Below are 13,815 nucleotides of genomic sequence, written 5' to 3' on the forward strand. Positions count from 1 at the left end.
AGCCATCCAGCTGCACCAACAGCTCATTTACCTGGAGTATTTTGTTCAGATAGCTGACAGCCCTCAAGGCACAGCACCTTCTCCCACTGAAATCCAATGAGGAGAAGCAAGAAGGAGCTCAGGTGGTGGAAAGCTTCAAGCCCCAGTGAGTATTTGTTGGTAGAAGGAGAGCACCTGGGGAGGATGGGTTGGAGGTTGTAAGGAGGGGTAGTAGCCAGCTACTCCAGGTGGAACCCAGGTAGGAGAGCAGCAGTAGCTGCTGTGGATTTTGTTGGTTGAAAGAGTTAAAAATCTGTGGGGACCTCTGGTTTAAGAGTAATATTTTTGTCAAAGCAGTGAGAGAATGTGGCCAGATAAAATGAACTCCCATGGCCTGAGCTGTGCCCTTCTCTTCCCTGTGCTGGCTTGAGCACAAGGTGTTGGAGTGGGGAGGAGCAGCTCCTGAGTTGCTGTGGAGCCTGGGGAGCTGAGCTGGGGCTTGGGGCAGGCCCCTGACAAGGATGCTGGGCAGGGCAGCAGATGAGTGTTAACACAGACCCTTTCCAGGCTGTGGGATGCTGAAGGGGTCATGAGTTCCACTCAGGAGTGCTGCTGGTGCAGCAGCGTGGTTGCCTTCGTGGCCCTCCTGCTTGTGCTGAAGGGGAAGGAGGGTATCAAGCACTGTCTGTCTCCCTCCCCACCCATCAGCTGGCAGCTCGCCTCCTTTATCATCCTCACCAGTTTTATTGCCAAGGTTTTATGCAAAGTAGAGAAGCCTCATTAAGCGATGCTGAAAACGTGCCTCTGTGAGGCTCAAATGAGACGGCTGCGTGTGGGAGCTGAACGTTCTGGCTGGGTTAATGCCTTATTCAGAGGGATGCTGTGAGGTGCAGGGTGGGGAGAAGTCAGACCTGGGAGGGAAGGTGAACCAACTGAGTTTTCAAGCTGTGTCAGCCTCCAAGCTGGGAAACAAGCCCAGACACCCTCACTGTAAGTTTAATATCCAGCTGCGCGTGGCAAATGTCCTCTGACTTCTCTTACAGAGCTCCAGAGAGCCAATCCAGAAGGGCAGCTCTGTCCCCTCTGGCTTGTTCTGGGATGTCAGTGTTTCTTGAAGCCTGTGGACATGAAAAGCTTGGTTTTATGAGGCCCTTGGAGTCCCACGGTTGTGATCCTGGGGTCTGGTCCTCTTGTCAGGTCCTCAGCTGCTGTAAATCCGACAGCTCTGTTGCAGCCAAAGGTGCCATTGTGATTATAGCAGGTGAGAATGTCCTGCACTTCCTCATGGCTGGAAGTCCCTCTGTCCATCACCTCCTAGAGCATCTCACTCCTAGATCATCAGGTCAAAGCACATCCTCAGGGAAGAAAACTAGGAGCTGTGTTCGGATGTGGTGACCCACTGGAGCAACACTAACCATGAGCTGGGTACCCAGATGGTCTAAAGGGACCAGGGCATGGAAGAGACTTAAAGAATCAGGGTGCTAAGGGGCACTGGCTTAGAGCTGCTAAAGAAAACACTGGCTGGAGACCACTGTGTGTGTGCCAGCTCCTGCCTTCAGCACGGAGTTGGGACCCAGAGCAGGGAGATTTTTAAGATCAGGTGCTTTGATTTCTTCTCTGAAAGAGGTGCTTTGTTGTGGTGGGAGCTGAGAGTGGAGCTGCATGTGTGTACCCCCAGGAGATGTGCTCGAGCTGGGCAGTTACAGGAAGCAAGTGTGTCTTTGGGGGCTGGCTGCCTCCATGGGGGGAATCTGCAAATTCAGATTCCTCAGCTCCAGATATTAGAAAAAAACCCCACCAGGATGGGGAATTAAAGCCACATAAAGATCTGGGCATTGCAGTGCCAGGACCCCTTCAGCTGCTCTGCTTGGGAGGCAATTCTCCTGCGGTGAACCCCCAGCACCCCAGAGCAGCTGCTGTCCCAAAAATGGGGTTGGACAAGGATTTTATCTTCATTTTCTGTAATTCCTTTATTATGGAGGTCTCCAAAGGTTACAGAAATGGCAGCTCTGTAGTTGAGTCTTGCCCTGGGAGCAAGGATTTGATTGCTTCTCTTCTGCTTGTGCCATGTAAAAATTGTTTTCATCTGCCCGTTGATGGGCTGGGGTGGGAAGTGGAGCACAGAACACATAGCTGTGGAATTTGTCAGATAAACCAGTGCTTAAAATACCCCCCCCTCACCACATCCCATTACATCTCCTCTCCCCATTGCTTGTCTCATTCAGGATACTATTAACTCAGTCGCTTTAGCCGGAGCTCTGCTCACTGTGGAGCATTAAGTCCAAATAGAGCAACAGCTGCTTGAGATGCAACAGAATTCATCTCTGCTTCCTATTAGCCGGAGGTCACGGGCCCACACTGGGAAGAAGGTAAAAAGCAATTCATATAGTAAAGCTGGAAAATTAAATCTCTTGTGCCAAAGGGGAAGATTTAAGCCACATGAGAATCCATTTACTCCGGTAGTGCCCGCTGTCATTCCTGATTCCCACCAGGGACACAATGACGGGGAGATGCTGGCGTGGAAGAGGCCATCTCCATTCAGCTGCCCAGGTGAGCAGCTATTCAAAACTTACTATGAATCCAGCTATTTTAATATAGCTCAGGCTGAAGGGAGATATTTTTATTCCAGGCTAAATGAGATGTTTTTAATGTCAGCTACTAAATTATCTCGTGTAATCTAGTCGCTGCCTCCTGCTGAAGTGATGACTGTCTGCGCTCGGGGGCGACAGAATAATTTCCCTATGAATGTCTTCAGAGCAGCATGATGGTGACCTTACTCTGAGGCTCATGGCAAAGGTGCCATGTGGCAACCCAGAGCAGAAATCTCCTCCCCAGCCCAGGGCAGAGAGCAAGAGGCAGAAGAGTCCAGGCGAGGGGCCAGGATGTTGGGCTGAGATCTGTTGCTGACTCTGCCGCTGGTCTGTGTTGGGGTCGTTTTGTCAGTTGGCTGTTATCTAGCACTTCACTGCTTTTATTTAGATAGGAATCTCATTAATAGTATTTAGGGGCAGAAGCTGGGTGTGGTGGGCAGCTTCAGCTCGGGTTCAGGCTGGTGATTCAGGAAATGGCCATGAGACATGTCCATGGGCTGAGGCTGGCTTCTACCTTCAATGCATTGGCTCTTGATGACGAGGAGAAGAGAGGATGCTGTACTCAGAGCAAGCCTGAGGCCAAGCATCCTTCTCTCCCCTTCCCAAACAGCAGCATTTCCCCCTTCTCGCAGAGCAAGTCACAGTGGCTCCTGCAAGCCCTCCATCCCCACGAGCCGTGGGCAGGTCCTCAGGCAGCTCGTGCATCGTTGCTGCAAAGATCGTGGTTTCTGTGTTGTGTCTTCAGTCTGTGTCCTCACAGGAAGCAGCTGGGATGAGGGGCATGAGCTTGCAGTTGGGGTTGGCCTCTCTGTAGCCCTTCACTGGAACTGGAGCATCCTCGCTTGCCTGAGGGGCTGTTGTGGTAGTGTTCAGCACGGGTGGTTTGTATCTTCCTGGTGAGCCAAGTCAGGGCCCACTGGCAGCTTTGCTGCCTCTTAACACCCCCAAGTTTAATCGGTGCAGGACAGAGCCCTCCCAGTTCCCTTTGCTTCCATGGAGTGAGGGGGTTCTTCAGGTCAGGCAAAGACCGGGCACACGCTGGCCTTTGGAAGTGGCTGTCGGAAAGCAGCTTGGGCTGAGCAGACACAGGTACTCCAGCGTCTCTGAAGAGGCTCAGGCTGGGCTGATGCAAAGGGTGTTTAACATTCACAGCAGCGCTGGCTGCCGGGCTCAGTGCTGCTGCTGCTGCTGGGAGCTCAGGGTGGGCCACAAAGCCGGCTCCTAGCGAAAGAATAACACCCTTCAGCCTAATGACACCGGTGGCTTTACTCTGCGCATCCGAAATGATGAGATCAGGTGCCATCTAGCGTAAATCCAGTCTCTTAATGCAGATGTGACTCCATCCAGGTTTCTGGTATTTCTTCCTGCCCCCACTCTGAAATCCACAGCCTTTCCCCTGGGAGATCCTGCAGCAAAAGCCTCGCCAAGGGCCCGTCTGCGGTACCAAAGGCAGGGCAGCGGAGACACAGAGGTCTCAGACCTACACCAACATCTCTTTTATAGCCCAGCTGGGGAAATAAAGCAGGAGAGGGATGGAATGGATACACTGGGTGCTGGTGAGGGTGCCCTGGGTTGTCTCTTGTGCTCCTGGCCAAGCCTCTTCCCTCTGTACCTCCTGCAAAGTGATGGTGGGAATAGCTGGCTTCTAGGAAGAGTGAATGGGCTGGATCCAGCCTGCCTTTGACTCAGTGGGAGACATTCCCTCCTTGGATAGCACAGGTGTGCTTGTGACCCGTGCTGTACTGTAGCTCTCTGCCCTGGGGTTTTGAGGCACACTGATTTGTTTTACATCCCTACGGTGCTGCTGAGCAGCCACCCCATCACCACAGGTCACTGGGCAATGAGAGCAGAAGGCTGGAACCACCCTCTGGGGATACAGGGGTTGGTATCAATACAGCCAGCACTGATTAGTGAAGGATGTCTCCATAAATATTTATTCCCATCGCTCCTGCTGCTTGGCTTACAAGAAAAACAGGCTGTTTCTGCCTGCAGAAGTGTTTCATGCTTGTTTAACTGGGGTGTGAGTGTTGATGCACTGAGAGGCACAGCCACACACTCGCACGCCTCCGGGTGCAGTTCTCCCTCCTCGTGCAAAGGTGACTGGGAAATATTGGGCTTATCTCTAGGCTGAGATGTAAAGTCATCCTGAAAAGTAGGGAAGCATGAGCTGGTGCCTTCAAAGCTTGTGTCTGGGGAATTCCACGTTCCTTAGGGCACGGGGAAGGGGAGGGAAGGGGAGGGCTGGGGTATCAGTTCACTGCTGCCGTGTGTGGGAGTTTTGCCTGGAGCAGATCTGCTCCTGGGTTCAGAGCTCCCTGGGAAAGCCAATCCTGCCTCCGGGGAAGAGGATAAATATTTTAGAATGTAATCAGAGTCATTGGGGAAATGTGACAGGATTTAAACGATGACATAACATGCTTGTCTTGTCTCTGCTGTCTGTGCTAATGAGCATGAATTGAGAGCATTAGAGATCTATCCACAGGCATTAGTGTGTGTGAGTCAGGGGATCATAGCCTTAATTAGTCTCATCCTCTACTGGCAGCCAAGCCACTTGCCTGTCCAGCTTCAGCATAGCACGGTGCTGCCATCCCTTGTGTCCTGAGGCTGGACCTACACCTGGTCCTGGGGAGTTTCCTTTGTTCTCACCTCCCTAAGAGAAATAGGAGCACTTTTCCCTCTCTCAGAAACATTAGGACAACTCTGAGGCTGTTTGTTTGCTTGTTTACTACTGGATGTTGCTCACTCCAGGAGAACTTTCAGGCTCAGAAGAGCTTTTTTGCTAAAGCCACTATTTGTTCCACCAAATGCTTCGTTCCTACAAGTAAATGAGCTGGGCTAGAGGCAAACAAGGAAAAGCCTGCAGAGAAGGGATCTGGGATTCAAGCATGCCCTGGCTTTTCTTCCCATCCCTCTGGGCTCCTAATTCCCCAGCGTGGCCTTTTCAGTGAAATCTCCTGGAGCCCCAGCAGCAAGATTTGGCAGGGTAACAGCGTGGTTACTGAGCTGTGGTGGGAGCTGAGGGGGAGCTGAGGCTGTAGCTGCTCAGCCAGCTGAGCTCCTCGTGCTGGAGATGGGTCCTCTGGCATCCCTCAGCATTGCCCCAATGGTATGAGATGTGATTGATTCAGTTCCTTTGCCCCTCTATGTTTAATCGATGGCAGTAGGTATTTATTGCACTACATGCTACAAATCAATAGTGATTAGTACCTCGTTAACCTTCCCTGTTCTTTTGATTGTCATCTTGCAGGGTTGTAGTAACAGAGCAGAGCACCTCCTGGCAGAGAGGGGTTTGTAGGCTGAAGAAGATGAGTGCTGATGCTTGTGATGAAGATCATGACCCTACGGCCCTATTACTTCTCTCAAGGGTGGAAACGAGGTGTAAATCATGCCCACCGAGACAGAGATGCTCATGGGAAGGTTCACTCACCTCCCCGCTCCCGTGGCAGAAGCTGGCAAGCATCTCAGCCCCATAACTCTGGCAGTGGTGGAACAGGGAGCACAGCCCTGAGCCAGGGGGAGCTGCCGGGTGCTCTGGCAGCGTCAGGGCTGTCACAGCACAAGCAAGTTGCTCCCAGGTGACTCTTTTTGTGAGGCACTTGCCCCTGGGACACAGCACTGCCTCTAACGTGAGGGATGCACAGAAGAGCTGAGACTCCTGGTGAGCAGCTGTAAGGAGTAGCCCCCCCACTTCTTTTCTCCCTAGATGTGTTTCTTCTCCCCCCACCCCTTTTCTCTCCAGATGTGTTCCTTCCCCCACATCTGTGCAATCGGACCATGATGCTGGCTGAGCGGTGCTCCTGATGCAGACCCGTGGGGATCGTGTGTGCCGCAGCAGGCAGCCAGCTGGGACTTTCACTGCTGCAGAAGACGTGGGCAGCCCATAAATCCTGCTAGACTGACAGGCTCCTGCAAGATACATTTCTCTGAGTTAGATAAATGTCTTCAAATTAGATTAGCCCTGCGTGAGTTTGTTAATTCTCAGTGTGAGCAAAGTCCCTGAGTTTCCCAGCCAGTGGGAGGCTGGACTTGTGCAAATCACAGAATCAGAGAATCACAGACTGGTCTGGGTTGGCAGGGACCCCAAGGATCACAGAGCTCCAACCCCCCTGCCACAGGCAGGGACACCAACCTCCAGGCCTGGAGCTACACAAGGTTGCCCAGGGCCCCATCCAACCTGGCCTTGAACACCCCCAGGGACGGGGCACCCACCCCCTCTCTGGGCAGCCTGTTCCAGCTCCTCACCACTCTCTCTGCAAAAAACTTCCCCCTAATATCTAATTTAAACCTTCCTTCCTTTAGCTTTAATCCATCCCCCTTGTCCTGCCATTGTCTACCCTTTTAAAAAGCTGATTCCCCTCCTGTTCCTCTGCTCCCTTCAGACACAGAGAATGAGGTCCCCCCACATCCTTCTCTTCTCCTGGCTGAACCAGCCCAGATCCCTCAGCCTCTCTTTGTATGGGAGGTGCTCCAGCCCTCTGATCATCTTCATGGCCTCCTCTGACCCCTCTCCAACAGTCCCAACATCTTTCTTGTACTGGGGCCCCAGCTCTGGACACAGGATTCCAGCTGGGGCCTTATGAGGGCAGAGCAGAGAGGGACAATCCCCTCCCTGTCCCTGCTGCCACCCCTCTGGTGATGGCAGGAGCTCTGCAACACTCAGGTCTGTTCTCCAATTGCCAGATACCCTTGGCGAGCCCTTCGGGAAAGGACTGTGCTTCTCCTACATTGGTACTGTCCAGCCACAGCAACTTCTGTCAGCAGCCCAGCTCCTGTGGGATGGGCTTGAGAGCATGTCCAGCACCAGCTTGGGGGCCTTGGCTGTAGTTCCCAGGGAAGTCAAGGCTCTGGTGTGCAGACTTCTAGGATGAGACTGACTGGGCTGGGGAAGCGATGTGCCTGGCAGAAGGAGAACCTGGGACTGGAGGAATAAATTAGGCACTCACCGTGTGTGAGGTAAATGCCCAAATCCTGCATGAAGGCAACACAGAACATAAAGAATCAGTGCTCTCCCCTCTGTCAGAGCATCTTGACACTGCACACGTGAACTTGGCCGGTCCTCCTCTGCCACCTAGCTCGCCTAAGTGAGAACACTGTAACTGGCTTGATAATTTCCACAGTTAATATACATCAGCCCAGCTCCTGTGGAGCTTGTTACTCATTCCCCTGAGGCTGGTTCCTTCTGCATGCGTTGCATATGCCAGGGTCCAGAGGCTTCACCACTCCCACCTATGGACAGCCCAGCTTCAGGAATAGGCTCTGTGTCCTTTATCCACTGAGCAGTCCAACAGCCAAGCTGCCCAAATCAGGCAACGAAAAAGCCTGATCTGCCTCAGCAAGTCTCCACTTTGCCTCTCCATAGCATCCAGGCCCCCATTGGGATTTGGAGATGATTTGTGATGGGTATTAAAAAAAGCAAGCAAGCCGGTGACGCAAGTGGCTTTTTCTTTCAGGCATTTCAAAAAGGACTGGAGAGAACGTTAAGTGCAAGAAATTGCTGGAGAGGGGAGGAGGATTGCAGCTCTTAAATCCCCTGGCACTGCAGTTACACTCCGGGTGTTGTGGGCAGAGCCGGGTGAAACTTCTGGCCAGGCCAGAGTCAACCTCCCCCAGCAGCCAGCCTGGGGGAGCTGAGTTAGCCCCAGGGAGCTGAGTTAGCCCGTGCTGTTTCCACCCCACCAGACATCACTCCCCCATAAAAGGGGCTGGGAGAGGGGAAGGGCAAGGGCTTGGTGCCTTCAGGACAGACTGAGTGCAGCCTGGGAGGGTTGAGTGGGTCCTTATGTCTGGCAACACTCTGTCATCATCAGGTCAGTAAGGTACTCTGTGTTATCGCCTGGTGTGAGTGTAATTGGCTGTTATTGTTGCATGTTCACAGTGATCTTGTCAGTAACTGTCCTTACCCCAACCCACAGAGGCTCTGCCTGTCTCTCCTCTGGAAGTGAGTGGCTTGTGATGCTCAGCTGCTGCTTGGGGCTGACCCACCACGGTCAGAAAGGGTTTTTTCACCAGAAAATGTAGCTTCAGCCAAAGCAAATGCTTTCCCAAAAATGTTGTTTTGAGGGGTTTTTTTTAGTTGCTTTGGGTTTTAACAAGTGTCAAAGCATTCCAACAGCACCAGCCAAAATATTTCTGGTAAGACAGGTGAAACCATCGCTCTCTGATTCGATTAACTTTTTAATCCGAGCAGCACCTAAGTGGCTGACAGGCTGCAACCCCATGGAACAGTATGTCTCTGTGGTCTGAAATTACAATTCCCATCTTTGATCTTCTCCTGCAGACTGGAAAACAACAAATTCCTGCCCAGTTGAGGCCGTTTCGGGCTGGTTTTGCTCAGGAACAGTGTGGCACTGAGCAATATGAGCGTAAAGACTTGTGGGTCCGCAGGTACAGAAGGATTTAAGAAGTGTCTGAGTTCCCCCATTCCTCTGCCTGCTCGAGCTGTGCTCTTAAGTACCTACTGCTGGCTGCTCGCTGGGACGTGTCAAATTGGACGTGGTCTGATTAAGCACGGCAGCGCCCGTAAATTGGAAACACTCCCGTTGCGAGTGGATTACACTGGTGCTCATAACTCAGAGCTGAGAAAATCCCCCTTGAAATGATGATTTCTCACTGCTCCTAGGGCTTTTCCTTAAATCCCATGTCTGCCTGTCGTACCTGGAGCTGAAGAGATGGAGCAGCCAGCAGGGTGGGGAACTTGGTGCTGGAATTGTGCTGGGTTCAGCTTTACCATGAAGACAACGGGTGGGATGGTGCTGGGCACGTGGTACCCAGCCCTTCTGCTAGAAAACCCTCAGGATGCTTTTTCCTCCGCCTCGGCTATTTCTGCAGACCGCTCAACTGCAGCACTCAGCTGATTCTCTGGCCCTGCTGAGGAAAGCACATGTTGGGCCACACAAACCAGTCCAGCCGGCCAGGGACAGAGGATTGGGAGCCAATCTGCTAAACTGGGATTTAGCCAGGAGGCAGCCCTGAGTGCCAGACGGCTCCTAATGCTCTCTTAAGGAGCCTAGCAGCTGCCGCTCCTTCCCTGGCCATCCTCGCAGCTCAGCTCAGTCCTCCACCTCTGCAGCAAGGTATTTCCAACCAGAATTGCATTTTGGTGCCTTCTTGCTACACTGCCTTTTAATTAGGAGTGCAGCTGCTCTGGAAACATGGAGCTCACTTTTCAGCGAGTGCTCTGGAAAGTGATTACGGTGGATTAAAGTGGAAAGGTTAGGCAATTTATTCATCTGGCACTTAGCAAATGCATGGGATTATTTTGTGCTGCAAGGGTGATTTAAAAAAGAAAATTAATAACACCTTTTTGGCTCCTGATAGCTTTAAGGCACTCAGCTGCACAAGCTAGGTGTTGGGTCTGAAATGCTGTTTGGGAGCTGAGCTGCAGTGCCCAGCTGCTCTGGTTCAGCTCTGAGCTGCATCTGAGGGTGCTGGAGTTTCATCACTGGTGTCTGTGTATCACAGAACATCAGGAGTTGGAAGGGACCTCTGGAGATCATCCAGTCCAACCCCCTGCCAGAGCAGGATCACCCAGACTAAATCACACAGGAACACATCCAGTTGGGTTTCAATGTCTCCAGAGAAGGAGACTCCCCAACCTCTCTGGGCAGCCTGTCCCAGGGCTCTGTCACTCCCACAGTGACAAAGTTCCTCTTGACATTCCCGTGGAGCTTCCTCTGCTCCAGCTTCACCTGCTGCCCCTTGTCCTGTCGCTGCCATCCCTGAGCAGAACCTGGCTCTGCCCTCCTGACTCTCACCCTTTGCATATTGATAGACATTGATGAGGTCACCCCTCAGTCTCCTCTTCTCCAGGCTTGAGAAGCCCAACTCCCTCAGCCTCTCCTCGTAAGGAAAGGGTTCCACTCCATCACCTTGGTGGCCCTGCGCTGGGCTCTTCCAAGGAGCTCTGTGACCTTCTGGAGCTGAGGGGTAGCAGAGATCTGCTTCAGCCCATGGTTGCATCAGGAGCAGACACGGACTCTCAGCGTTCACTACTCCCCACTCCAAAGGACCACTCACCTGGAGGGCTGCAGAGGAATGTTGTTTTTTCCCTGGCACTGAGGTTGCACCCTGAGAGCTCGCTGCCACCCCCCAGCCAGCAGAGCTCCTGCTCTCAATGGACTATTTTGATTTATGGTTGTGGGAATCTGTCCCCCTGAGCCATGCAGCCTCACATGGGTATTGTGAGCTACTGGGAGGCATTTGTCCAGTAGGGTTACTTAAGCTGAGAAAGCTCTGAGAGGTTTTATTCAGGTGTGGGGCTGAGATTTAACAAGGGCAAGTGTGGGGTCTGGCATCTAGGGAAGAACAACCCCAGGTACCAGTGTAGGCTGGGGACTGCGCTGTTGGAGAGCAGCGTAGGTGAGAGGGACCTGGGGGTCCTGTGGGACAGCAGGAGGCTGGAGATGCTCAGATACCGTGCTATGGCAATGGTAGGGCTTTAAACAGAGGAGAGGAGTCTTTCAGAAGGGTACTAAGCCTTAAAACTGTGTTTGAGTGCATCTCACAGACAGGCGGTACCTCGGTTGCCCTTATTTTGTTTGGCTGACGTAGGCGTGTTTGTGTTTTCACTCACTTCGCTGTCCTATATCGTCCCTTTTCCCAGCAATGTTGACTGTTCCATCTGCTTATTTATCACCCACAGTTAGAACCCGCATTTCAATTAGCAATCTGCTTTGTTTAGCTTTGCTTAAAACAAGGCATCGAAAAGCTCCAACGCAGCTTTAATACATAAAACTGCTCGTAATGCAGCTGTTAGAGCTCCTCCATCATACCCACGAACAAAACGACTTCCACTGCTACCAAGATGTGCCTGATAAATTAGGCTTAATCCTCCTCCACTGCAGTGGATAGAAGAGACTTTACAGAAGACAGAAAGATTTCGGGTGATGGAGATGGGTCTGTGCTCCGGAGATGCCAAAGAAACTGAAAGCTCATGTAGGGAGAAATAAGTCATCCAGCAGCTGGAAAAGCCACCTCTGGATTTCTGCACTGGCTCCTAATCCTGCTGCTTGATGTTTGGATCCAAAGTCACAAGTTAGGGGGGTGGAAGCAGGAAAAAGTGTGTGTGGTGAGGTGTGGGGCAGGGTGTGCCTGTGAATCCCACTGATAAGGGCTGCGGTTTGGGATCTTCCTTCAGAGGACGAGCTTCTCCGGGCTGCCTGACACGGCCAGTATTTGCTTAATGAAGGGCATTAATTGCAGTGAGTTTGGTTTCGACTCCGAGCCTGTATGTCACAAATGGCTCCAAGACCCTGCCAGTAACACACGTGCCGAAATCCCGCTGCCCTGTGATTGAAACGACACCCCGTGCTGAAGTCCTCTGCGGAATCACGGCTGGATGGATGCGTTACCTGTGCTACAGCTCACCGGTTATACCGACCGGGGCTGTAATTTAACGACACCCCGCCCTCTGGAACAGCGGGCGATGGAAAAACAGCCACGGGGTCAAGTAACGGGGCCGGGCTGCTCTCCCGGGGGGTAAACTGACTCCCGGCGGGGCAGCATCCCGGCGGGTCCCCTTCCAGCCCGCCGCGGGGAGGGGCCGGGCGCCGTGCGGGGGGTCAGGGCGGCGGGGGAGTGGGTCCCGGGAGAGGCGACCCGGCCCCGCTGGGAGGAGGAGCCGAGGGGCTTTACGCCCCGGCCTGGCTCGGCTCACCCCTGCGATGAGCTGCGCGCAGGCCTCAGCCCACGTTGGGGGGAGGAGCGGAGGTGGGGGAGTGTGGAGATGATACCGCCCCGTCGAACCGGTGCCGTCCCCTCTCCCGGCGGCGGGGCGGGGTAACGAGCGGCCGCGCTGAGCACCGGTCCGGCGGGGCGGGGCTGGGGCGGGGAGGGGAGGGGGTGTGAGGGAGGGGGGGGGCGAGGGGGGGGGGGGCGCGGTCCCGCCGCCGGGCCGCTCTGTATAACCCGTCTCCCGGCAACGGCGGGCACGTCACTTCCTGGGGAGCCGCCGCGAGGCGCCGGCGAGCGCGCGCGTCCAGGCGGAGAGGCGCGTGCGGCGCCGGTCGGGGCCGGCGGGGTCCCGGTGCCGGTCCCGGCACGATGAGCGCGGAGCTGGACGGCGTGTCGGTGCGCTCCTCCTCCTCTTCCTCGGGCTCGCTGGGTTCGGCGGCGGGGCCGGCTCCCCGGCCGCTGTCGGCCAACGTGCGGCGGCTGCACCAGGCGCTGACGGCGCTGCTGAGCGAGGCGGAGCGGGAGCGCTTCATCCTCTGCCTCAACGCCTACCACGGCCGCCGCAACGTCTGCGACCTGGTGCGCTCCCTCCGCGCCCTCCTCGACGGGCCCCGCCGCCGGCAGCTCCTGCCGCTGCTGCGCCTCGTCCTGCCGCGCTCCGACCAGCTCCTCTTCGACCAGTACACAGCCGAGGGGCCCTACCTGCCGCCCCCCGGCCGCCCGGCCCCCGCCCCGCCACCCGTGGTCCCCGGAGAGCTGCGGCAGGTGACCCTGCGGCGGAGCAAGGCCCACGAGGGCCTGGGCTTCAGCATCCGCGGCGGGGCCGAGCACGGCGTCGGGATCTACGTGTCCCTGGTAGAACCGGGCTCGCTGGCCGAGCGGGAGGGGCTCCGCGTCGGAGACCAGATCCTGGGCGTCAATGGCAAGTCCTTGGACGGGGTGACCCACGCCGAGGCTGTCAAGGTAAAGCGGCTCCGAGCTGCGCCGCTCCGGCTCGCCCCGGCACGGCGTTTGGCCGCCGTGCGCCCCGTCCCACCTCCTCCGAGCCGGCCCCGGCCCCGCGATTCAGCCGCGCTTTGCCCCTCCGGAGCCCGCGGCTGTGCGTGTCCCCCCCCGCCCCGCTGCCTCCCGTTCTCTCCGGGCGTTGTCGCCGTGCGCCCCGTCCCGCTTCTCCCTATCCCCTCTCCCACCTCCATCCCGCTTCAGCCGGTGGGACAGAAGCCCCTGCGTGTCCCCTCGGCTCTCCAGGAAGCCGGGGGAAGGGGGCGGGGAGGAAACCCGCAGCCCCATCGCTGTGCGGAGACGAGCGGCTCCGGGTCCGCGTCGTGGCGGGGATCCCGGGCTGGTCCCGCCGGCGCACGGGCAGCAGGAGCGGTGCCTGGAGCCGAGCGGGGAAGTTTGCGGTGAGCTGAGCGGGGATGGCAGCACGGCGGCCCCGAGCTGGCACCGGCCGCGGTGCGGGACGGCCGGGCTCGTCCCCTCAGGGCTAAGCGAGACCTTTAATTTTTGCAATGGCAGCGCGGCGGTGCCGCTCGGGGTTTCCGTGCGCGATGAGAGGCTCCTGGAAGCCGGG

General features: G+C 55.4%; 1 protein-coding gene across 1 annotated transcript in view; it reads left to right on the forward strand.

Annotated features, from left to right (window-relative positions):
- Window positions 1-12,611: 12,611 nt before the first annotated feature.
- Window positions 12,612-13,815, forward strand: part of WHRN (whirlin) — a gene marked incomplete at both ends in the record, with an annotated part of 49,707 nt that continues 48,503 nt past the window's right edge. The window contains one exon of the mRNA XM_084272401.1: window positions 12,612-13,205. Within this exon, the coding sequence (XP_084128527.1) occupies window positions 12,612-13,205 (594 nt within the window). The remainder of the gene's footprint in view (window positions 13,206-13,815) is intronic.

Source organism: Gallinula chloropus (assembly GCF_964237585.1).
Source record: "Gallinula chloropus genome assembly, chromosome: 18".
Taxonomy (NCBI): domain Eukaryota; kingdom Metazoa; phylum Chordata; class Aves; order Gruiformes; family Rallidae; genus Gallinula; species Gallinula chloropus.